We start from the raw sequence: 24,677 nt of genomic DNA, 5'->3' as shown, positions 1-24,677 counted from the left end.
ACCAGCTGCTGACTCTCAATAAGTCACCTCCTCAGCTGCTGAGTACGTGGACCAGAAGGGCTTAACTTGTCCTCTGTGCTGCTGTAGCACTCGTGACTTTCCAGGGGGGTGATGCTTACCTCCTCTGCAGCTGGGGTATTAACATACCCCAGTATGACGCATGGCTTCCCAGCAAAACTAACCCACTATGAGTTACCAGGGACACAGTTCCAGCACAAGCTGGGCAGATGCTGCTTTAAGTTTGATTATTTTGGTCCCTGAGCAAAATGAGCAACTGACTCTTATCCCAGCAAAATGCTGTCCTCTCGCAGGCGCAAAGTGTGCTCTCCAGCCCTGACACAAGACCTCCGAGTACCTTCACGGAGGTTTCCTGCAACTCAACAAACTGGGAAAGATTCTGACATCTCATTTTTTTCAAATGGAAGCATGCCCTATAGATTTAATTTGCTATTTTGGATACAATCTGGCTCTTCTTTTAATTTCAAAATAGATACTATACATACTGATCAGCAATTAATCTGAAATTACTAATGATTTGCATGTACTTTTGGCACAGTCCTATTATGTCCTATGAAATTATGCAGCAGCCTGCAATATTCTAATTCATAATCCTAAAAATAGAATACAATTATTAAAAAAAGTCTTATGTTTAAAACAAATACCTACTGTTATTTTCACAGTTGCTTCAGGTTTGTTTCAAAGTTGGATGCCAAAGAAAGATTTATCATAACTGTGGCATAAGACATTTTACAGCTTACATTTAAGCAATAATGGGATACAGTCAACAGTATAATGATGTCAACATTTCCTCTCTCAATAACCCACGCTCTAATGTCCAAACTGGATTGTGAGCTATGGCTGAGTATGGAATAGCTCCTACAGAGTAACTACAGCAGTAAGTAACTTGAGTACAAGAATCTCTCTGTAAAAACAAATTTTATTCTGTGGCACAAAGCAAATAATCAGCTTTTGCTGTTGATTAAATGTTGAAGTAAAGTTAAGGCACTTAATCAACTGCAAAGCACATTTAATGTAGGCGTACTCCAACACTGTAGACATTATTGATACTATACATGAAGAGAAAATGTTTATCCAATATATCTCACAAAACCACAATTTTCTCCTCAGAGGATTTGGAATGTGACTGTGCCTATCTCTGAAAGCCTTTCTACTGATGCTGATGCTTATTTAAAGTATGTGCTTTACATAAATAACTAAACAAGCTTCTACACATAAAACAATAAAAAATTCTAATCCTTAGTATGTACATAGCAGTTTCCATGCATAAGCCATCAAGTACTTTAGAGATGAGTAAAATTTCTGATTATAAAAGACATGTGAGGTTAAGGAACAGGAAATTTCAGCTCAATATTCTCAAAATGAGCTAGTGGCTCTGATGCTCCACTGGGAAAAGACAAGTCAAGCTTAAGTTTTCAGAGCTCTGTGTCTTTGGCACAAAGTAGAGTGCCAGATGCTTTTTTTGAGCATCCTGCCTCTGACAGTGCAGGATATCATGAAAACACAGCAATGCAAACACTGAAATATTGAGAAAAAAACTGATCTTCTTAATGATTTGTTCAGCAATCACTGAGAATTTTCTGTAACTCCAGTTCCAGATGAGCCAACAATTCATTCAGCATCTACAGGGCAAATCTGAACTCACATTCAGACAGCAGCAACACCTCCATGGTCAGTTAGTTATTTAGAGAAATGTAAATGCTGGCACAGAATAGATCAAGGGTTAGCTGCCCAAACTAGCCTTCTCTTGCAGGAACTATTCATCCTTCTTCCAGTCTAACTTCTATGAATGATGACTGGACCCTTGGGAATATGAGGGGAAGTCTTGTTCAGTACAGCATCATTATTCATCTGCTGGCAGTGTGGGCAGAATTTACGCTGGCACGTCCCAAAGAGAGATTTCTTTTGGGAACACAAGGCAAGGCCCACAGACCTGGCTACTCTCCCATCACAATTATCATCTTGGCAAATTGAGAGTGGACAATCACAAGAATCCTTATCAGTCTCTAAAGTGATGGCTGGAAAGAGAGAAAGGGTGTAAAAATCTCAGATCCTGTGCATGAGGAAATTAACATTTGAAACAAGAGCAGGTTGGGCAGCCAGCACACACATAGCTCCGGTGGCTGCCCAGGGTGGTCACTTCCTCAAATCTTGGCCCAAGGGAAGAAGCTATTTTCCAGTTTGTCAACTCTGGTCAACTCTGTTTCCAAAAACAGGTCACATTACTCTGCCTATAACTTAGGCACAGTAAAACACTATTAAAAAGTAGTTTTAGATACCACACATGACGTTGAAGCCCTCTTCTTCTTTTGCCTTTCTGGAGAAATGGTCAAATACAAGATATGGTCAAAATAAAACACATGGACATGTTACTAAGAAAACAGTGAGACAAACAGAAGGTAATTTCAAATCATTTCAAGCAGGCCCATGTATTTTCTCCCTGAAGAACATACTTTTTTGTCTCAAAAGCCAAAATACATAATTTAGACTAGATCCAGAGACTATTAAAATCAACAGAACCTCCCTTCTGACCTCAAATGACTGCAGGAAAAAATCTGAGATTTTAGTTTCTTTGTATTGCACCAAAAAAAAAAAAAAAAAAAGCATTCACCCTCAGTACATAACACTGAAGTAAGAAACGTGTTGCCAGTAAGACACTCTTGCAAATCATCTCCCACCAGCCCACACAGCTTCCATTGCATCTCCCAAATAAGAGCTAAGACACTCAAGACCATGAAGGGAATAGAGTAAATAAAAAGTTAGAATAATAATCACTAAAAATTCTTTCACCCTCTAGAACTAAGTTTCCTCTTTCTTGCTGTTATGCTTGTATGAGCAGATGCAGAGATGTCTCCAGATGGTGGGTATATGGGACCTCCCAATCTAACAAGGGGGAACTCCTGTGACAGCTGAGCCCGTTTCCCATACAAATAGCCTGGATTCAGCTTGATGTAATCCTCCCCATAAATCCTACTTGACTCGTGGCCAAGAGTATGGGGGTCCACCTCGTAGGGACGTTGGGCTATTTACTTGGCCAAACTCTTGTCGTCTCACCTCACTACTCACAACTCAGGCAGGACAAATGGAGGTTGCATGTTGCCATATCTGGTATCTACCTCCAGACCAAGGGCTTTTCTCCTTAGAAACAAACAGGAAGGAGGAAAAAGCACAGCGGGAAAAACAAACATTTCCAAAACCACAAAGCTGAGTGAGGAAACAGCAAACACAGAGATTAGTAGAAGGCATATAGGCAGCTGCTCACTTTCTTAAGGACCTTAGCTTGTAACGAAAGGCAATATCAACGTCTGGCAGGAGGATACCAAGGCCCATACGACTGTTATCAAGTCTGACAGCTTTGTTTTCTGCTAGTTCTACATCAAAATGAGCCAACAGTAAGAACAGAAACATCTTCATCTCATTCATTGCGAGGAACCTCCCTGGACACATGCTGATCCCAGAGCCAAAGGGCATTAGGAAATACTTCAGTTTTCTTCCTGCCTTGTAGAATGTGGTTTTCTTCTTGCCATTCTCTATGTATCGATCAAACTTATACTCCTGAAAATAAAAGAGGAAGAGAGAGAGAGCGTGATATCTAACAAGGCAGTTACACCAGTTGCTTTGTTTGCACAACAGTAATGCTTCTGAAACCCATAAAATAAGATAAAAAGGAGGACAAGGAGTTGACAGCATCTCCTTTTCAGTTGGTTCCCTCAAGTTTCATTAACTCACATTATCTTTCCTGCAAAGAACACTCCTTAAATCCACTTACTTAGCTTAGCCCTTTTACATGAAGCTCCTTCAACTTCCATGTCTCACCCTCTGAGCGTCTGGCCTATACTGATTGTAATTAGATTTTGACTGCTTTGTAGCAGGGACAATGAACCTTAGTGGAAGGACAATTTTCTTGTAAAGCATCATACACGCTCAGTGTGGTACATACATCATGAATAAGGGTAATCTGCCAAATTCTTCAACTGCCTATGAATAAATTAATGCATTGCACCAATCTTGTTCCTGCAAGCTAGAGCAAAATCCATCCTTCCTTTGCACCCAGTGGTGCAGATTATTCAAAAACCAGAACTGACGCTTTGCAGTCAATTTTCCCTTCAGTTGGAGATGGTTGCTGCTTAATTTGCCACATCTGACCTTCAAATGTTTTGCTCTGGAAGCTGTGTGCAAAGCAGGACAACCAGTGGTGACTGATCATTATAAAGAGGGTGCTTTCACTAAGGCTTGTGGTTGTGCTTGTAACCTACGTTCCATAAATTGAACATCTTTCTGACTATTTTCCAGAAGCAGGATCCCTGTTTAGAGATAATTCATGTTTTTGAATGAAGGAGATCTGGCATCCTCACTCAGTCAACAGCAAATTAACCACTTACAAAATCCTCCTGCATGCTTTGAATAAAAATGACAGACACTTCTTGCTTATGGTCACTCATTAGCATTTGTCCTGCTTTGCATACATCTGCTATAGCAGCAGCCATTTGGAGCTGGCTGGGAACAAGTCAGTCAGACAGAAACCAACCTCAACTGATTAAAAAATCCCACACCACAATGAAAAATACACTGATACTTATCTACCCATTAGATTAAAGGCTCTGAAAACCATGCACTGCAGGTCTTGCTGTTGAGAAAAAAACAGTGGCAGGGGAGGTGGTCTATGAGAAAGGGAACAAGTACAGGGTGCACTGGAGGGGATGTAACTTTGGGTGTTGAAGAACAGGAGCTTGTTTCTCTAAATGGCAGAGGCCTGTATTTTCCACAAAGATAAAGGTGACTGTATGTGTATTTCCACTGACAAGTAATTCTTTTCAGTCTCTTTGAACACCCCAGCCAAAAGGAAGCATGCCATTTTTAATCCTCGTAAGTTATTGCTTCATTTGAAGAAGCACAGTCACAAATGAAAGCCCCAGAATACCACTTCTTCCTTAAAACAGATTCACTTCCTGAAATGTAAATCCTGCTGGTCTAAAAAAGCACTGCTAAATATGAACCGCAATAGCTTAAAAAACCAACCCAACCCAGAGCTCTTTCACTTTCTTGGAACATTTCCACAAGGTGCACTCCTGGCGTCTGGAGCAATTAAGAACTGTGGTATTGAACACATAGACATACTGGGTCAAACCTTACACTTTCTTTGTTATCTTAGGAGCCATCTGAGAGTTGTAATTGCCTTTAAAAAGAATAAATTGGTGTCTAAGGAATTGGGAAAGCAGAAAACAAGTGTGAGACAGGAATGGAGCCAATGACCGTGACACCAAACTCAGGCTTGTGCTGCTGAAGCCCCTTGGGTTGGATAGTGTTTCCTTAAAAGCCAGTTTGCCACCTAAATAAAGGCTAATATTTGACAACAAAGGAACTTTCAGCCATGCACAAGGCCTCCTTGGAAGAGACAGAGCGGCTGATGGCAAGGAAAAGGTGAAGACACTGAGCAAAACCATGCAATGAAGATCTGTGTGGACAGGCTGCTAAGAGTATTATGAAAATTGAGCAATCTCCTGTGACTGAGATAAGTCTCACTCTGTCGCATCTTGAATTCAGCTTTGTTTGGAAAGCCACCATGTAGGGTTTCCTGCAGGGTTTCCTGATATTTCACTCTGTGGGATTTGCAGAGTGCATTTAGTGAGCTCTATAACTAGCTGAGTCAGGATTTAGGTGTTCACTTATTCACTTTATAGAAAACTGACTAATTTATTTAGGCTTTGATGAGTGGAGAAAGAGGTCAACAGTATATGCTTGCACTTATACAATATGGTGCCAAAGCAGAAGATAGCTTGAACTTTAATTTATGTATCCAGAAGAAAAGCATGCTACAAAATTATCTCATCAAGCTGCCTGTTTTCCCAGGAAAGTTTTCCCTAAATACATGACAAGCTCAAGACTGCACCTTTCAAAAAATTCATTCTCCATCTCTATCTGATCTTCAGTAGTTATTGTTGAAAGCACACTGCATATTTTAAGAACCAAACAGAACAGTGATTTCCCCACTTTTCAAGAGGGCCCATGTGCTGAAATCAATGTACTGCAATGTGTGGATTGCTCATTCACTATCAAAAAGATAAAATATATGAACTAAAGCTGTACTGTGAAAGCTGAGCAGAGCTGATACTAAGCAGATATATTCAAGCAATGGAAATATGGTAATATATTCTGGCAATTATTGGAGAAGGGAGGGGATCAGTTTCCACACCGATGCTTTTGGTCTAGGACCTAAACAAACAGATGGACTTTTGACAAATCAATAATGTTCTCCAAAATAAAGTGTTAAGAATAAAATGAGAAAAAGCTCATTTGTTAGCTGTTACTTTTTAAGGATAGAAATATTAATCAACTATTTGCCAATATATGGATTATTTTTCAAAACTCTAGTTTTCTCTGTGGGCTTTGTCTTCCTTTTTGGGTGGGGACTGCCAGCAGAGCCCTCCTGGATGTCATTTCCACTTCATGGCTCCAGTGTTCATCCCCGTGACTCTACCTTACTCCTGCTAACTGTGACACGCTCCCCACCTCCTTTCACCAAGGCTGGTGGAGTTCCTGCACAGTGACATGATATAATGCACCAACAAGGCACTTGAATATCTTTTTCCCTCTGCAACCTGATATCCTTAAATTTCCAAAAGGGAAAGCCTCAGGGAGCAATGTCTCTAACACGGATTTTGTATAAACATGTAAAAAAATCCAGTTGCCTTCTTCTTTGGCTCAAATGCCAAGGATAGAAATCAGCATGACTGGGAGACAGCCATTTGCTTAGGGAAATGGGGGTAAGGAATGGATCAAGTATGAACTCTTGCTTCTCAGGCAGAGCAGGCATTTAACAGCCTCAGTGTACACCATCGTGCTTCCTCTGTGGCACCCTGGGCTGGGGACAGAAATCCGGGGGAGCAATGTAGCCGAGAGGAGGACTATTCAATTTGCATGCAGGTGGTGAACCTCTGAAGGCGTATTAAGGCTGAGGCAGGGTGGATTAATTTCGAGTCTTTGATATTCATTAACATGAGCATCAGAGAAAAATACAAGGAGATGACACAATTATCTGGAGATGACACAATTACCCTCAAAGGTTTGCTGTAGAGCAACAGCTTTACAGTCTCAAGTTCACAACACTCTACTAATTGATCAAGAAGGGGTGAATTCCTACGAAGGGAGGTGAAAAAGCATAAGGCTCAAGTAAGACGTTGCTATTATAGGGCTTCAGAGAGTCAATGATGCTTTGGGGGCACTTAGCTAAATGACCCACATTATTTGCTATTTAAAACCACCTTCTATTATCCAGCCCTCCTTGGGTATCAAATGATCCACTGCCAAACAAAACCCACATTTAGCCTAAAGTTTATGGTAGTCAATGTGCAATTGTCAATTCCTTTGAAAGCAGTTGCAGTCAGTCTCATCACCATATTTCTCTCTTCAGGCCATGAATCCGTTGACCTATAGGGCCCTAGAAAATACATCTGAAAGTAGGAAGATTTGTTCCACAAGAAGGAACAGCAGTAAAAAAAAAAAAAAAACCAAAACAAGCCCGCAGATCACAAAAGGCTTGGCTGCAGCGATGTGCCTGGAGTAAGAAGAGTAGCACCAGCTGAATGTTTACCTTAGGATCTTCATAGACCTCAGGGTCCATATGCAAAATCTGTGGGTAAAGGGCTATCCAGTCTCCTTTCCTCAAAGTGACTTCTTGATTCCCTTCAAGCTTGAGAACAAAATCCTCCTGGCTGATGCGAATGTTCATGGAGGACGAGCACATTCGTAAACTCTCGTTTAAGGCACTCTCTGTGATCAAACAAAAGCGGAGGGGGGGAAGCATCAGAAATATGGGAGATGACTGCAAGTTATACATGGCTACAGCTGCTGAATCTCGACAGGTTTACTGGAGCAGGCTAAAGGGAAAAAAAAAAAAAAAGGAAAAAAAACCCCACAAACCAAACATAAAGCAGACACCAGGAGGACGCAATAAACAATCCCACAGGGCTGGCGGGGAGGAACCATGACACTGAACATCCCGATGTGATGCTCACTGATGGTGCTGAGAAATCCTGTCGGCTGTAGGCAGCACTGAGTTTTGGGTGGAAAGTCATTATTCAGGCATCATGTTGAAAACAACGCAATCAAAAGATATGAATGCTTTACGCATTTACATATATTTTGGAGGTTGCAAGCAAATACCATCAGAAGCATCCACGGAGCTATTTAGCTTGCCTTTTGAAAGCTGTTGGATGTAATGGCAGGACTATATGTTAGAAAAAATAATTTCACTTCTTAATTCCATAGTCATTCTGAGCATTTTAAAATTTATTTATTTTCTTTTCAATGTACTATGCTGCCAAATGACAGTGTCTGCTATGGCCAGAGTGAACAAAAGCAATTCATTATTTGCCTGGTAATTTTAAGAGAGAAAGACGCTTTTAATTGGCCAAGAGAAAACAAAACATAGTCCTTTCAGGCTTAGGGAATGCAAGATTTCTGTCTCCACCATCACATCCTGGAAGGCTCCAGAAGCTGAATGTCCTTGCTTTCCCAGTGGCCTTCACCTTTTGCTCCTAGCACGACAGATTTTATGGCTAATTTCCGGCAATTTATCCTGGCAGTTTGAGGAGGAATTCCTTTGGGAATAATATGCATAATTTGCATAAATCATTCTGATAGCATGTATATCAGCATGTAGCTCCTGTCTAGGGCTGCATCTCTCACTTTGTAATCAAAACTGACTATTTTTCCACCAGCGTGTATGGGCACTGTTATATGTGACTTGACTCTTTCTAATCATCAGTGTGAAAAATAGCCTAAAATAGAGTTTCATTTGCACATAATAATCAATTTGTGTCTGCATTTATGTTCTGTGATATCAAATAAGCCTTCTCAAAGTGGTCACCAAGGCACTATAACTGCTGCACCCAAAAGGTTAGTTCACTAGAGACAGTAGCTACCCAGTGTAGATGCCTCTGAAAAAAAATAATAACAAATGTTCTTTCACTCAAAATTAAATCTAGTGCAGCATGCATAGCAAATAAAGTGGCCCTGGATGCTTTCTTGCAGGAGGTTTTTCCTTAAGCATGCATTTGTCTAAAGAAATGAGGCTGCGGTCAGCTTCGTGTGGCCAGTGCCGTGATTCAATGTGACGTACAGTGAGTCTGTGCATATTCTTTTGGACTGCCTTCGTTACTATAATCAGGCAGAGTCAAATCGGCTTGTTGGTGACGAAGCCAGAAAAGAACCCTAGTTCCAGAAGATGGCCTCTACTGCAGATAGCCACAAGGCACCTGACACGATAGATTTCAACTGGCAGCACTCTGGCAACAAAACTTTACGTGGTACAAAGAAAGGGTCCAGCCTCCGCTTCCAGACTGTCTTCACCCTGCGGAAAATGGAGCTGGTAACTCCACACCAGTCCACCATTTGGAAACAGGGGAGACATATGTAGCGACACCAGAAATCAAATGAGGAAGGGGAAGGAGGGTAAAGAACCAAAAGGAAAATAATTATTAAAGCGCCGCTGCAAAATAGCAGGTTCGCGTTTAACCGCCCAAGCGATGCGGTCACATCCTATCGGCAGACATCCTCCCAGAAAGCGCAGCAGTCCCTGCCCGCTGCCGGATCCCAAATGACAATTGGGCAGCATATCTTATGCAGAAGTTAATCACAATAATGGAGCACAAAGAGTGGCTTAGCGGTCAGATAGTAAATGACAAATCTGTTTTACCTTCCAGTACCAGTTATGTGTGGAAGGCGAGCTTGGCTCTCGCTCTGAGCGATCATGCCGATAATCATTAGATGACAAAAGTAATGAGTCACATTATGATCAACAAAGGAGAATGGAGCTTATATGGCTTTTCAGGCTCACATTAAAAAAATAGACAGTCAGCTTTCCGCAAATGCCGGAGCTATACATTGAGAGGAATGACAATTGCACAATAAAACTGCAGCCTTTACTTGCAGTTGTCATAGTTCAGCAGACACCAGCCATCGGCGCTGACAGACCAGCTGGGTAGCTTGGGAGGCCTTCCATTCTGCACCGTGAGGTACAGTAAATTATCCAGCACGGTAGAGCAACATCTGTTTCTGTGCTTGTGCTGAACAAACAAGGCAATTTAAAGCATACCAAGGGATAACCAAGCAGCAAATGAACATGACCCTCATCTTTTTCCCCCCTTCTTACACACATGAGATGCTAAACTTCACTGTGTGAGTGCTACATAAAGAAGCCAGGCTGTTGTTTGATAAGGTGTTGTCAGAGAGATTTTACATATTTTCTAGAGAGAGAGAGAGGAAAAAAGAGAGAGAGAGAGAAAGAGAGATATCTCATAGTATTGTTATTCTTAGAATCCTCCCACTTCTGTCTTCGTTTCTCTTACACTAAAGCTAGCACTCAGCTTCTAATTCATTCTAGATTTTTTTTTTAAAAACTGTTTCAATATACTTATAAATATTCAGTCTTTAAACCCTAATTTGCTATACTTAGTTCACATGCCTTCAAGCATTTGTCTTCCAATTTCCACTGAATAAATGCGTACTAATGAGAAATAGAGCAAGCTGCTGAGGCAAAGCTGGGTGACTCGAGCCTGGCCTGCCACCAGCTTGTGATAGGCAGGCAAATTGAGTTAAAATGAAAAGTCTTGTCAGCTGAAATACAACATGGTAGCCAAACAGCAAGCTGTCAATCATCCAGCCAAAACAAGGGACTGCAGGTAATAAAAGGTCATTGCAAATCATGAGTGCATTTGGCTTTCGTAGGCAAGTTAATTTTAATTAAACATGATCTCTATCTGTAAATGTTTTATAAAACTTATTGTGCATAATGGATTGTTAATTTTACACCAACACATAGCAGGTAATAGGGTACTATAATTATTAGAGTGTATTATAGGGAAATATCTATCGAGTATGCAAATATTTGGGGGGGGCATTTACCCACAGGCATCACGGTGTGCCAACACAAACGATGATCTGAAGCAAGTACATTTGCATCTTAGAAAGAACTAAATGGTACTGCCCAGCCCATTCCAGGAAAATATATTCATTTTTTCTCATTCCAACCGACAATTTTAATGCTTAGCATTTGTGTTACGACTATGCACTCCGTATCAGCTGGTTTGGGTTCCTACCCTTTTCTGTGTATGAAATATTTTTTCAAGCTGTGCTCTTTTCACAGGAAATATCTGGGATTCAGCAATGACCTGGGGCAAGAATACTTCACCATATAAATGAATGGACTAATATTAAACAAATGAACTGACTAAACAGGCCTAGCATTAAACATGCACTAAGTATATCTCTGCTTTACCCTTTGCATTTCCATTATAGCCATAAAAACCGACAGACCATTCTCATGTGTCGTTTACTGTATTAGAGCTCCGTTGTGAGCCATAATGACTAATAATGTATGTTAGTCTGTGCACACAAATACATGTGTTTGGGTTTCAGGAAAAGTCTTATGTAGACCAAATAAAGTGTGCTGCCTCAGAAATGCCATTGGAAAAAAAATAATCAGGGCCAAAATTTGTTAGTTTTGCTGTAGGTTGAAAGCCTTTTTTTTTTTTTGGTATTAAAAAGTCATATACCTGTGCTTTGAATTTAGAAGTATATCAGGCCATGTCGTTCCCTAGACCCAAAGAATCTGACCATAACAACAACGTTGGTTCCTGAGAAAGGCTTTTTAGCAATTCTTGCTTGTTCTCCATAGCATGAGGAATCCAAAAAAAGACTCTTATTATAGTAGGCCAAAAAGAGGACAGAGAACCAGAGTGCTTAAAACAGGAGAATGAGATGACAAGGTGATGAATGTACAAGAGTCCCACCTGGTCTGCCTTACTTGAGAGCAGGGACACAAATCCCTGTTTTCTGTGCCCTGGGTTGGCACAGAGGGGGTGGGAAGAGGAAATGCTCAGTCTCAGAGGCTGGGGTCAGTGAGCTGCAAGGCCAAAGGCAGTGATGGCCCACAGCCTTCCTCAGCTGGGGATTTTTGGTGTGCAAGCAATGCAAATTGGGACCTCTGTCCCTCCTACACATTTATTAACAAAACATCCCTTTCCCCTTTCCACCGAAGCATGTAATTCTCTTATGGTACAGATTTTTTTTCTAAATTATTATTTTATGGGACAGTATCCAGTCCTTTATGACTTAAGTGCCAGAAGAATTGAAATCTAGCCTCTGTTCATACCACATTACGTTTAACGCGATTATAAAATTTAACAAAAGTGTTACAAGAACACTACAAAGTAGGATGTGGCACTTTCCTCTCAACACATAAATCAAATGTTACCAAGGTACTTCCAGATTTCAAGGAGCAGCAGAGGAATGACACAGTTAATGTTTTAAACACTTCATACGAGATGGTTTTAGTGAAGCATATGCTTTTATTTTCTTTATTGCTACACTTCTGGGGTGCTTTGGGGTTTTTTTTTGTTTGTTTGGGGTTTTTTTTTGCCATTCTCATCTCAGTCTCCAAACACAAAATAAATTATCTCTTGATCTTCATGATGCTCAGTAACTTTCCTATTCTATTATTTTTGGTGGACACTAGCTGATGTGAAGCAATCTTACTTGTGTTCCTCAAAAGTACATTATGTGCTTAGAATGTCATGTTATTTCTTCAGAAGTGTTCTTGTCATCAGATATCTCCCCTACTTCAAAAGCATCCTCCATCAGAGATAAATCTGCACCAAAACAGCCATGACTCCAGATGAAACCAACTTACTAGACTCACGCTACAGAAGAGAAACATTAGTGTTCTAAAAAAAGCAACCGGATCAATCTTGATTTTTATATTTGTACTGTGAGAAACAACTCAAGTTTGAACACAGGCTCTCGATACATGCCACATTGGATGGTCCTGGAGAATGGCAGGCATTATGTCCAAATGACAGGCCACTTGGGATGGTCCGGGAGAATGCCAGCCATTATGTCCAAATGAAGCCTAGAGACTGTACTGCTCCACCATCCTGACACAGGTGCTTCCAAGAGCGGAATATCAGTTCAGGCCGTGAGCTACCAAAACATATAGATGTGAGCTCAGTTTTAACAGGGGACTTGTTTCAATATTTAAAAATAGAGAAACAGTGAACCTTTATGCTTTTATTCAGGTGTAGTCTATCCTTCTAACACTACCTATAGAGACTTTCAGATGCTTAAAGGTTAGGTTCATACCCTCTACACCCACTCTTCTCCCTGGGGCTAATTATAGCATTTATGTTGCCAGTGCCTGTGCACTACCAAACGAAGTGAAACCATCAGCTCATGCTCTGAAGGCCTGTCCAGCTCCTGGATCAAACTGCTTCTAATGGCAACTGGCAAAGATCTCCCTCCAAACCCCTGATCTAGAATTGGAAGATCTGTATTCCACTTAAACCGCCCTTATTTTGAATCAAGGTACTTTTTTTCAATACTGTAAAAGCCATTTCTAATCTGTAAAGCTTTACCTTCTTATATTTTGTTCAGAGGCATTGCTCAACTGAAGCCCGCTTTAAAAGCCCTTTTTTTGTTAAAGAGAGAAAAAGAAACTGCTTGTGAAAATTTACATTTGCAGTTTAAATACGTTATCCCACTTTAATTTCAGAAAAGGGTCTTTCTCGACAGTACCATACAGAAGTATTTGAAATGCATTAACACTTCGGCAGATGCTCAGAATCAAACAACTTAATAGGCATGAACTTTTTTTCAAATAATTGCAAAGCTTCGATTTAGCCTTTTGCATACCTTGCATAGTTAATTACCGAGGCCTTAATGTTTACATGCAATGAGAGTATCTACAGCTATAAACTACATAATTTATAATTGATGTAAATGGGTGTTATTATGTCAATTAGGCAGCTGTGTCCTCCACCTTCTCAGCAAACAGAAATGAGCGATAAACCGAGTTTGCTGGGAGAGCCCCTCTTTTCTTCCTAACAGATAAAAATAAATTACCTAGGTAGACCAGGTTGTCCAATTGTTCTCTGGTGAGGTGGATGTTATACGTGGGCCCTCTCTGTTGACCTGTTGACTGCAGCAAATGGTCAATCTCGTCACGCACCGTTGCAAGAGCTTCTGGGTGCCGCAGAAGATAATACATGGCCCAGAATGTAGCTGGAATCGTGTTTCCCACAGAGGCCCACAGGAAGGCAAAATGATGTGCTGGGAGAAAATAAGTGAAAAGGAAGATTAATAGCGTTTATTACACTGATTAGATTTGCAGTGTGCTAATTAAAAGATGTTAGGACACAGACCCAGCCAAGGATCAGTGAATGCTAATGAGGACCAATAGGCTTCTGAAGTCTAATTTTCTGCTTAATGAGAATAGTTTGAAATGTAATGTCGGGGGGGTGGGGGGAATAAGGGGAGGAAATGCAGCTCAGTTGTAATCTTTCTCATTATCACCATTAAGTATCTTGTTTTACCACCTCAGCACAAAAAAAAAAAAAAATCAATTATCATAGAGGGTTGTTTCAGAGTAAAACATTTTATCATTACCCAATTAGAAAGAACATAAAAAAATTTCAAGGTCGCCATTTTGCCTTTTTATTTCAAAGGTCTATAGTAAATTATTTTATTTTAGACAAGCAATCATTCATAAGTTTCCTACCTGCTTTGTCATAATCTCCAAGCAGCTCATATTTCTCAAATATATCTTGTCTGGCTTGGACCACTTTTGACCCTCCCAGCCATTTTGTCATGTTCTTTAGTAAAAAATGATGTATAAGCTCCTTCCGAACCTTCTTGGTAGCTCCTAGCAACTCAATTGGTATGTTTGCAGCTAAATAGGGAAAACTGGCATCAAACTTGATAAATTTGTCTCTGATTTCACTAATAACTTTGTGGCCATCTGCAGCAGGAACTCTTCCATATAGTGTTACAAAACTGGCTTCAAACATTACAGAGCAGCAGAATTTGTACATTTTTTCTGTTTCCCAATCTGTTGCTTGTGAGCATTTCCATTCAAATATATCCTGGAGGTTTTTCATCATGTGGTCAGAAATTATATCCAAAGGCTTGCCTTGTAGATACTGGTAGATTCTGTGTAGGTTTTCCTTGAGATCGGGGAATTTTCCATTTGACAAGGCTGGGTAGTCAAAAGTTTTGGAAGCCATTTTATCAGCAAATTCATGAAATTCAAGTTGCTTGCTATTTCGTATGACATAGACATATTGAAACGGGTCCATTATAAAGGTAATATATCTACCTGAATAGAAGAAAAGAAAAAAATTGAGACACGTGCACTTTTATAATCTGGTGACACATTCAGAAGTAATAACTGAAAATATGCCCAGCCAATGTCTGGAAGAAAAGCACACAGAAAATCCCTACAGCAAATACCTGTGAAAAAATCTGCAAAGACAAAAAAAAGCAAACCAAACCAAAACAAAACATTAAAAAAAAAAACCCAAACCAAAATCCAAAAGAAGATATAACAAGCTTTATTTAGCTTTGGAAAAAAAGCAATACTGATCTGTCAGGATGCAGATTCCACCTGCATATGCTTTTATGGCTCTTCTAAAATCAGCATGAAGCTATTTCCATGAAGACTGATCTGGTTTTGCCAGTAGTAGAGTGTGATCTCTGCAATCATGGCACTCCGGAATAAATCATTTATTACACTAATATAATTCATGAAAATACAATGTGGAGTTGTGCAGCACTTGAAGATTGTAGGGTTTTACCAGTAGAAAGGGAGAGACACACACATTTCACCTTGAACGAAGGAAAGTGAAGGGGGAGGCTGGAGTGGAAAACATGCCACCTAGGCAGCTTTTCTTCAAGCAGATGACACAGAGACTCAGAATCTGCTGGTTATGGCTTTAACTGCACACTGCAAAGCCCCAGCATTTAAAGTCCCTCTTACATCTGGTTTTTTTCCCAAAATTTTGCAAACTTTGTGTTAAGAATGTGCTTAGTATCTGTAAAATGACTACATCAAGATTTGGTTTTGAAGCCACAGCTTACAGTGGAGTAAGACACCATTTTTAAGATGGGCACCATTTTGGGGTACACACTGTCCTAGCGCTATCATGCATTTTACCAGAGTGCACAGACAACTTTCTACCCTCCCTGAGGTACTTCATGCGGTGACACAGCCGTACCTTCTGCTGCCTGTACAGAGGAACAGGATTGCACCAAGTTTGATGATTTTTCAAGTTGTTCATGCTAAAAAAAATCCTGCAATTTCTCAACTTTAAGCCAATCACTAAAGAAGAACATTTTGGTGAACTATCATGAATCAAAAATGCTAATACTCCCAAAGCTCAATTAAATCTTAACTTTTTATAGATGATTCCCATGTTAAGACTAAATTTAGAGTTCCTGACCCTTAACTTGAATGGTGAGGTGCGTTAGGGAAAAGAGGTATCCATTAAAATGTACACATACCCTGTGAAATATCCCAGTTATAAACTCAGGAAAACAGCAAAGCTTCCAGCACTTACAGTCTAATTCAGTCTCACTAAAGGGACAAATCTCCTTTGATTTTAATGGGAACACTACATGCTTAACTGAGGACCAAATTTGGCTCTGTGACAGATGTCCTGAGACAAAGTAATCACTATCACTAAAAATGTCAACAAGTATCCATGGTTACCATACAGTGATATTTGAATTATCATAGTTACTCCGTATTCTGACTTGCGTATACACACGGTGCTCTATGGCAAATCTGGGTGCACTCTGGACTTCCTCTGCAATTACTAGCTGCCCTAATTCCCCCCCTCAATTACACCCACTGCAATCCCAGCAAACCAGTAAGGAAACACAAGGGATAAATCGAGACAGAATTTGACCCTTTTTTTGTCAACAGTGTGTGAAGGCTGCTAAGCTGCTCTTAGAGTTTGCTTTACTGTAACATAACAAATAGATATAAATTAATTTTAAAATAATAAATATATGAAGAAACCAGCATGAACCTGAATTCCCAGTCCTCTTTTTCTGACCATATCTTCCTTCCCAGACCAGAGAGGCCAATAGGAATTTTTAGTCTGGACCTCTGCAGAATCTTTGGTAAGATTTGGAATTGCTTTGGTAAATCCTGGAATTGCTCTCTTTTTCCAGCTTTTACCCACTGTCATGCTCTTTATTGAGGCTATCATCTTTGCAATCAAAACTTGGAAAGAATGCCCATTGGAGTAATTTTTAATAAATAGATTTGGAGTGTTATTAACCCTAAAGATGAAAGCTGGCTTCCTAACTTTGCATTTACAGGGTAAACAATTTAAGTAAAGATTTTTAATTAATATTAATTTAAACCATCTGTCCACCATCTGCTTATTTCTGATGCAAAATATGAGTTTCTTTGTGATCTTTAATCAGACACTTAGCAAACGCACATCAATTCTTATCATTTTTAAGTAAGAAAATTATTTTCAGCACATGAGTTTTCAGACAAACAAATTATTTTAAAATAATTTTAAATCAGAACTCACTCAATACTACCACAAACTTTGAAAAAAAAATCTCCATGAAACAGAATATCACAGATCCTGATTTTTATTATTCTCATCAGGTTCCTGGTAGCAAAAAAGTAAGTATGTACCAAAATATAATTCATTCTGTAGAATAAGTTCAGGCTCCAGACCACATCAATGCAAGTCAACAATACACATAAACACAGAAAGCAACAGACTTTTGTTTGTTACCGCATTTATAAAGGTCTGTATTGTCAGAAAAGTGGAACCCCTCTATAACAAAGGCAGCTTGTTTACATACCTCACTGAGAATCTAATTTTAAATCTCTGAGTTAGAAAATCACTAAAAGCTAGAGCTAATAAACTGCAGTTAGTAAATTGTTGTTGTGAGCGTGGGTATGGGAGCCTTTAGCAATCACAGTCATACTTGTGCACAGATGCACTACATGGCTATACTGGTTACTCCAGTCTCTTCCATACAGGAACAGATTGCAAATTACAAAACTGTGCCCCAACACCTCCTCTACCCTGAGCAGCAAACATCTGAACTGGAAGAAACTTTCTCATCTCAAGTTACGATTTTAAATTTTATAAGTGTCAATATGGTTCTTAATTTTGCTTTTTAAATCCTCTTCTTGTCCCCAACGAGGACTCTTCTGACTTGTTGTCTCTGGAGGCGTCAGAGACCGACAAATGCAAACATTTCCTAAAGTTTCCAGTTATTATTTGGTAACTTAAATGCAGCTTCCCCTTGTCCTCCCCCCACTCCCCCCATGCCTTTACATTGCAGTTAATGCCAAGAATTCTCCCTTAAAAGTAGCCTTTTCTGAAACCTCACCAAAATCTTGATGCTTATGAGTTTCCATCAAAGTACTGGTAAAGGTAAATTCCAGATCAGCCAAAAGCAGAGGCATACCACATACTCCACAAATCAGGAAGCCTTAAATATTGAAGATATTTATCTAGAAAACACTGGGGACCAAGTCTTTCCTTGTTAGAAAGGAAAAAATCCTTCAACACAAAAACCTAAGTAGACATGTCCATAAAGAAACATCACACTCTAAATACCAACAGTTTAAGTCATTGAGATATTTTATTTAGTACCATAGAAACAAGTCAAAATAAGAGATGTATCCTTGTTTCTGTAAAAAGCCCTCTGATTTTTTTTTAAACATGGCTACAGAGAACTCATACTTCCCCATCCTGTCCTTCAGTTTGCATTACACCATGCTGCAAATAGCCTAGTTATCTCCATTTAGTTTATACAGTCTCCTAGAAATAGAAGATTGATGTGGAAAATATGAAAATTGTCAACTTTGGTACATCCAAGTACAGAAGCCAGTATTTGTATGATAGTTAAGAAATTACTCTAATAATGCATTCTGGAGCTTTTTAATGCTAATGATAAAAGACAAGCATTTCAGATGGCATCTAATGACGGATGTTATTTTGGTAATGCTTGCAGCAGGCTTCGGCTTGGTAAGGAGTTAATGCAAATTACCTTTTGCTTAAGAGAGAAAAATGTGATATGTTGCTGTAGGTGTATCATGATTTTCTTTTAAGAAAACAATGACTTAGCAGCAGTATTTGAAGAGGTAACTGTGCTTAGCAAAAAACCCTATTACTTTATTAAAAGTTGAGTTAGTGTTGTAAGGTTTGATATAATTCCTAATAACTTGTCAGGAAAAGGAGACAAAGTTTAATCCCAAGAAACAATGACAAAACTGTTTCAAGCTCTTTAAGTTCTTACCTAGCTGTCTGCCAATGCTGAGAGGTTGGGCTGGGAAGTACGATCGTCGCAACACAACAGACTCTCTCACTCTCTCTCTCTCGCCTCTGTATTTTTTTTATTTTTTTTTTTTTTAAGACTATTGCATTTACGTAATCGTCCTCTTATTAGGAAGATTCTGCTGAACTGCTGACAATGATGTACAGTGGTGCTTCGCTGGCGTGACGTTTGGGGAAAACGATTCTGCTGCACCACCACACAAAACCAATTAGAGAACTATTTTCTGCGACAGGTCAGGAATTTACATTGTTTCTCATAGAAAGATGTGCTTTTTAATTTCTTTATTAAGATGACATCCATGTCCCTTGTGACTTTTAGGGATGACAATCATTTGCTCATCACATGGGAAAGTACAATCAGCGAAATCGCATCACCGGTACGGGGCAACGCCAGAAACTCCAAGCATCGTTCCGCATTTTCCAAATGAACTAGTTTGAGAACCAATAATTAGAACAATATATATTGATAGACTTTTTTGACAGGACCTTTAGTCACCCACCACGAGGGTGAAGTAATGATAGCCCATAGACAACAGGCCATGCTATGTTTGCTGAACATATAAACATCATCTTTGTCAAATCAGTAAGACATATAGAAATCCTGTACGTCTTCACATCAGGACATGACAGGAGGTACTAACTAGCTTCAGCTTCTTTCTTGACTTGTGGATAACAAACTGCTTCTCCTTAGTGAAGCCTTGACGGTCAGTATTTTTATACCAAAAAAAGAGAACTTAAAGTGGTATCTCTGTTACAACAAATACACAAAATAAAAGATTTCTCTGCATAAGGCTGAAATGATATCCAGAACTCACTCCATTTACCTCTTTATCAAGGAAGGCTCCCTCAAAATACCTGAACACAGGGAAATTAGTTGAAATGAAATTTTGTTTAGCATGCAAATAGAAATTTGTGATTGCTTAAACACACAAATCTCTAAACATAGTCTTCCATAAAATAATAAAGAGGTGAAAGAGAAATAAATACCTGATTAAACACATTAAAGATTCTGAAGTAAGACTGTATCTGGTTTTATGAATTCATTAATGTAGTCTCATAATTATCAATCTGTATTTGTACGAAGCCATGACTCTATATAGTGTGAATGTACATTAACAATAGAAAAGACTGTATTTCAACAAAGGTTGGTCTTGTAATGTGTTTAATTCACTTGCAAGATTGAAAAGAATCTGAGCATACTAGTTTCCAAAGAAAAAAACCCTGAATGGATTAAAAAAATCACACTTAACAGCAGTAAAAATGTTTTTCCAAAGGCAAAAAAAGAACAGGTTTGGTAAGAGGAAGAAAAATTTTATTAATTAAACATACATCTTGCAATTTAATTAACTGACTTTGGAAGGAAAAAAATATTTTTATTGCAAAATATTACTTACATGGAAATATAAAGCCATTGCTACTGGCATGCATTTACAAAGCAAATTTTATACTTTACATTTTTATTTGAAACTCCTTAAAAACACAGGAATAGCTAAAACTGAGATAGACTTCAGTCTAATGTTGATCATTTGAACAAGGACATCAGCATGTAAAAGAGCAAAAGATCCATTACATCCACCTGCACTAATAAGAGTTTGTTTTTTTCTGAACAGAAGAAAATACTGGTTTTGAAATGTATTTTAGTAAAAAGTACATCTCTGCGTATGTGTGCATACATATATATGTGTAAGTTTATATATTTTTCATTCAAGATTCCAGTTTCATTCTACATTTTTTTTCTGTGGCTAAGTATCTACGTGAAATCACCCAAATGTTTGTATTCGAGCAAGCATAGTAATACAGCTATAAATACAGAAAGCAGCAAGGTTATATCATACTTTATTATATTGTTATTTTCAGCAAGCATAATCAGAGTAAGAGGCTGGCAACGGGAAGTTTCTGTGTTCCAGTCCTGATTGTATCACTGAGTCAATGTGTCATTCATTCCCTTGTGTTCCTGTCAACCAGTTGTAAAATGTGTGAGAACATATTCTGCACTTTTTTTCTTAAGTGTTTTCTAAATTTAATCTGATATTTTTCTGTGCGGTGTCAAGATGATGTTAGTTCTCCCTTCTTTAGGAAAAAAAAAAACAATATACAATTAAATGTGCTGGCAAAATCTATGTTCATATATTACATGCCTACAAATTCTGTCAGTAGGCACATATACCTACAGCTGTGTACAAATCCACGTGCTCATAGTTATAGCCTATATATACTTACTATGTACACAATACATGTGAATTTAAGTAATTTTTATTGGCCTATGCTACACAAAAATGTTTTTGGTTAAGGAAGATTCCAAATTTAACATTTGAACTAGTACTTAATTTCACTGATGGAAAAAATCAAGAGAAATACTAAAAGATTTCTCACCAGCAATATGTACAGTGAAAATATCTCCAAGTTTCTTTTGCTGATCCAGTAAGAATTTGAAAGCATCTTTTCTAAAAATCAAAGCCTTCCCAAGGTAAGGAATCCAGCCATTTATTAGTGGGGGCTCTCCATTTTTCCTGTTAAAAACAGAAAAAAAAAATCAGGAATTAACTCTGGCATGAGAGCAGCTCATCTTTATATCTATTTATATATTACACTTAGACCCACCATTTACATATATAATTCTTGCAATGTATAATATGTTGTACAGAAAGTTCTTCAGATATGATGGCAGGTTAAATCTAATCACACCTCTGAGCACAGAAGGCTCTGTGTGGTGATTAGGAAAAATAAGTGAGAGAAATTGAGACGCATTTAACTACTGGTCGTACAGTTATTACCATCAAGCTAGGAACACAGAAAAATGACATTTGGTAGAAAATCTTCCAGCAAAGAGTCCTCTCATTTTCAATATTTGGAGTGTCAGAGGAGGATGTATCGGACGGCAATTATGACAGATTTAGGTAAATAGGACGCTGACATACCACACAGAACAACTAGCCTTACAGATAACGTTTTAAGAATTTATTTTTACCAGCACACAGACCAACTACCATTCTAACTAAATATCTTCAAAACACAGAATAATAACAGAGGCCGAACATTTACCACAATAAATCTTAGTCTCTGTGTGTCTATAGTCACCTAAATCAGGAATGTGTATGAACAGTTTAGGATTAAATTCTAGATAATGATATTTGCATCCCAGCCTAAAAACGCAGCCACGGTGTGTTAGTTATTTTTATGGAATAGCATAGAATATCTTTTAAGAATCTAATAAGTTACATTTTTCTTTAAAAAGGAAAAAATGTTCCCACACTGTCCTATTCCTCACTGCAAGTAAATGCCTTTCCTTCGTGCTGGTCTTTAGTTGCTTGAATCTGATTTACAACAAAGAAACACAAAGCATGCTTGCTCTGGAAAGGATTAAAACAAATACTCATGAACAACTCTGCTGCTACATCCCATCTGTGAAGGTGACTTATACTACATGCAGAACAACTCATTCTGATTAAACACAAGATATTTACTAGCTTGGATCTAATCAAAGATCAAGGGATCACAAGCTTTACTACTATCATACACAGCATGGATTTTTATGTAGCCAGATTAACCCTATCATAGTCACATTCTCCCTTGAACTGCTGTAACAGGAATGGAAAAAAAAAAAAAAAGGTAAACATGATATCCTGTATTTACATTTTTTATTTTCCTAATTAAAACTTTCTGAGCAATAAACTACAAGCCAGAGATTTGCTCTCTTAATTTAGAAAGTTGTTAAAAAATTTCATTTACAAATAAACAGACGTGGCAAAATGAAGTTGTATACCTCAATCTCTTTCTGACTACTAATTCTGAATGTTTGTTTTCAAGAACATCTTTTTGCCCTGTGGAAAACCAGTAAACCTTCTAGTCCCAACTTGACAATTTCATAGTTTACATGTTTGCCCTGTTTTTTTCTCTTTTTTTTGGGCTTTGTGGATTGGGGCTTTGTTTGTTTGTTTTGTGGTGGGTGTGTTTTTTTTTTTTTTTTTTTTTTTTTTTTATTGTGAGGAAGGTAGAGACCCTCTCTTTTCAATACCTCCCATAAACCACTGCATTATCCATCCTCTAGCTATCAAATAACAACATTATTTACTCAAGTGGTCCAGAAAACTTTGTAACAGTTAATTCTGTATTAAGTGAATACAAGAGCTAATCTGAGATTACATGAGAGGGATCACCAGTCCTGGGAGCATAACAGCCCACTTGATACCCTCAATTATCCTCTCCAAGCCCGTAAAGAATCTGGATGATTTATTTACCCATTTTTTTTGCCCCAGACTATTAAGTCCAAGGGCGGCCGCCTTTCACTTCCCGGGCTGGACACTATGCCCCTGTAAGTAGCATCCTGACAAATATTTAGATCGGCTTTTTGTCATCTTCTAATTGAATGCATCTAATTTCACCCTCCATGTTCTGTCATTTGGTCAGAAGCTGTATTCTTCACAAGCTCTCCGCCGGGTAAAAGGGAGGCAGCTCAGAAATCCAGGGGAAAATTAACTTAATGTTCCAAGTCTGTGGGATCACATCAGGGAGACATTTTGCTATTGCAAAGACGTAAGGGTCATCGTTCGCTTCAGACATGTTTAGCTCAGCAGCAATAAGCTTAACACTGTTAAACACTGTGTCAAGGCTACGCACTTTCAGAGGAAAATATAACACCAGTTCAACTTACGACCCACAGCAGACTGATAACAGAAATGTGTCTTCATTTCTAGCTTTCCTTCTCTTTGGAAGATGGAGGTCATCTTCATGACTTACCGATGTCCGCCAACATATAGCAAAGAGAAGAGCGCCGCGTATATTTCAGCGCCTCCCAAAATACAATGCTTCGCTGCACATACTTTTAAGCAGCACAGTTCAGCTGACCCTGGCTTCCTTCAGGACTCTCACCCACATTTGGGGTAATTCCAGAAGTTCCCATTGGCTTCAGATGCCTCATTGAACCATTCACAAAGCCCATAGAAACTTTTACTGGCTAATTTATGTGTTTACAAACTTTAACTCTGGCCTCACACTACACAGCTGTTGTAAAATTTGATAATACAGATAAAATATTAGAAATGTTACAGTTTCCTCATAATACATATTATTGTATCAAATGAAAAATACAGCTACAAAATAAAAAAAAAATAAATGTTTTGATGGCAATTTAAGACTGTAACTTTTTAAACTGAAGCATTCAGAGCATCTTACCAGATTACATTTTATTCAGACCTGGTTTAACTGCCATATTCTAATTCACTTAACATACATCATAATATTCCCAGGCCTTTTTGCTCCATGTTTCTGTTTTTTACAGATTGGGCTGGTTTTGCTTATATACAGGAACATCTTTACTTATCTGAGAAGCCTCTGAGAGGTCAGTAATACTTAACAGACAAATTTCTCACGTATGTGAGTGAATTTTACAAATAAAGCATCAGCAACATGTCCAGTGCAATTTATAAGTAGACAGATTAGTTACAAAGTGGAGGGAAAGCAACACAGTTGCATCATCCATCATTGTTAAATGCATAATTTCAAATGGCA

The 24,677-nt window shown here is 38.6% G+C and overlaps 1 protein-coding gene across 1 annotated transcript; it reads right to left on the bottom strand.

The window, feature by feature from the left end:
• Window positions 1-2,977: 2,977 nt before the first annotated feature.
• Window positions 2,978-24,327, bottom strand: LOC104461294 (25-hydroxycholesterol 7-alpha-hydroxylase). The gene is made up of 6 exons (XM_010072828.1): window positions 24,320-24,327; window positions 21,543-21,679; window positions 14,573-15,169; window positions 13,918-14,124; window positions 7,610-7,788; window positions 2,978-3,573 (listed from the first exon to the last, which is right to left on the bottom strand). The coding sequence occupies exons 1-6, from the start codon at window positions 24,325-24,327 to the stop codon at window positions 3,277-3,279; spliced, it is 1,425 nt and encodes a 474-aa protein (XP_010071130.1). The 3' UTR covers window positions 2,978-3,276.
• Window positions 24,328-24,677: the final 350 nt, after the last annotated feature.

This window comes from Pterocles gutturalis, unplaced genomic scaffold (assembly GCF_000699245.1).
Source record: "Pterocles gutturalis isolate BGI_N339 unplaced genomic scaffold, ASM69924v1 scaffold36172, whole genome shotgun sequence".
In the NCBI taxonomy this organism is placed as follows: domain Eukaryota; kingdom Metazoa; phylum Chordata; class Aves; order Pterocliformes; family Pteroclidae; genus Pterocles; species Pterocles gutturalis.
This window is presented reverse-complemented; position numbering and strand designations above follow the sequence as displayed.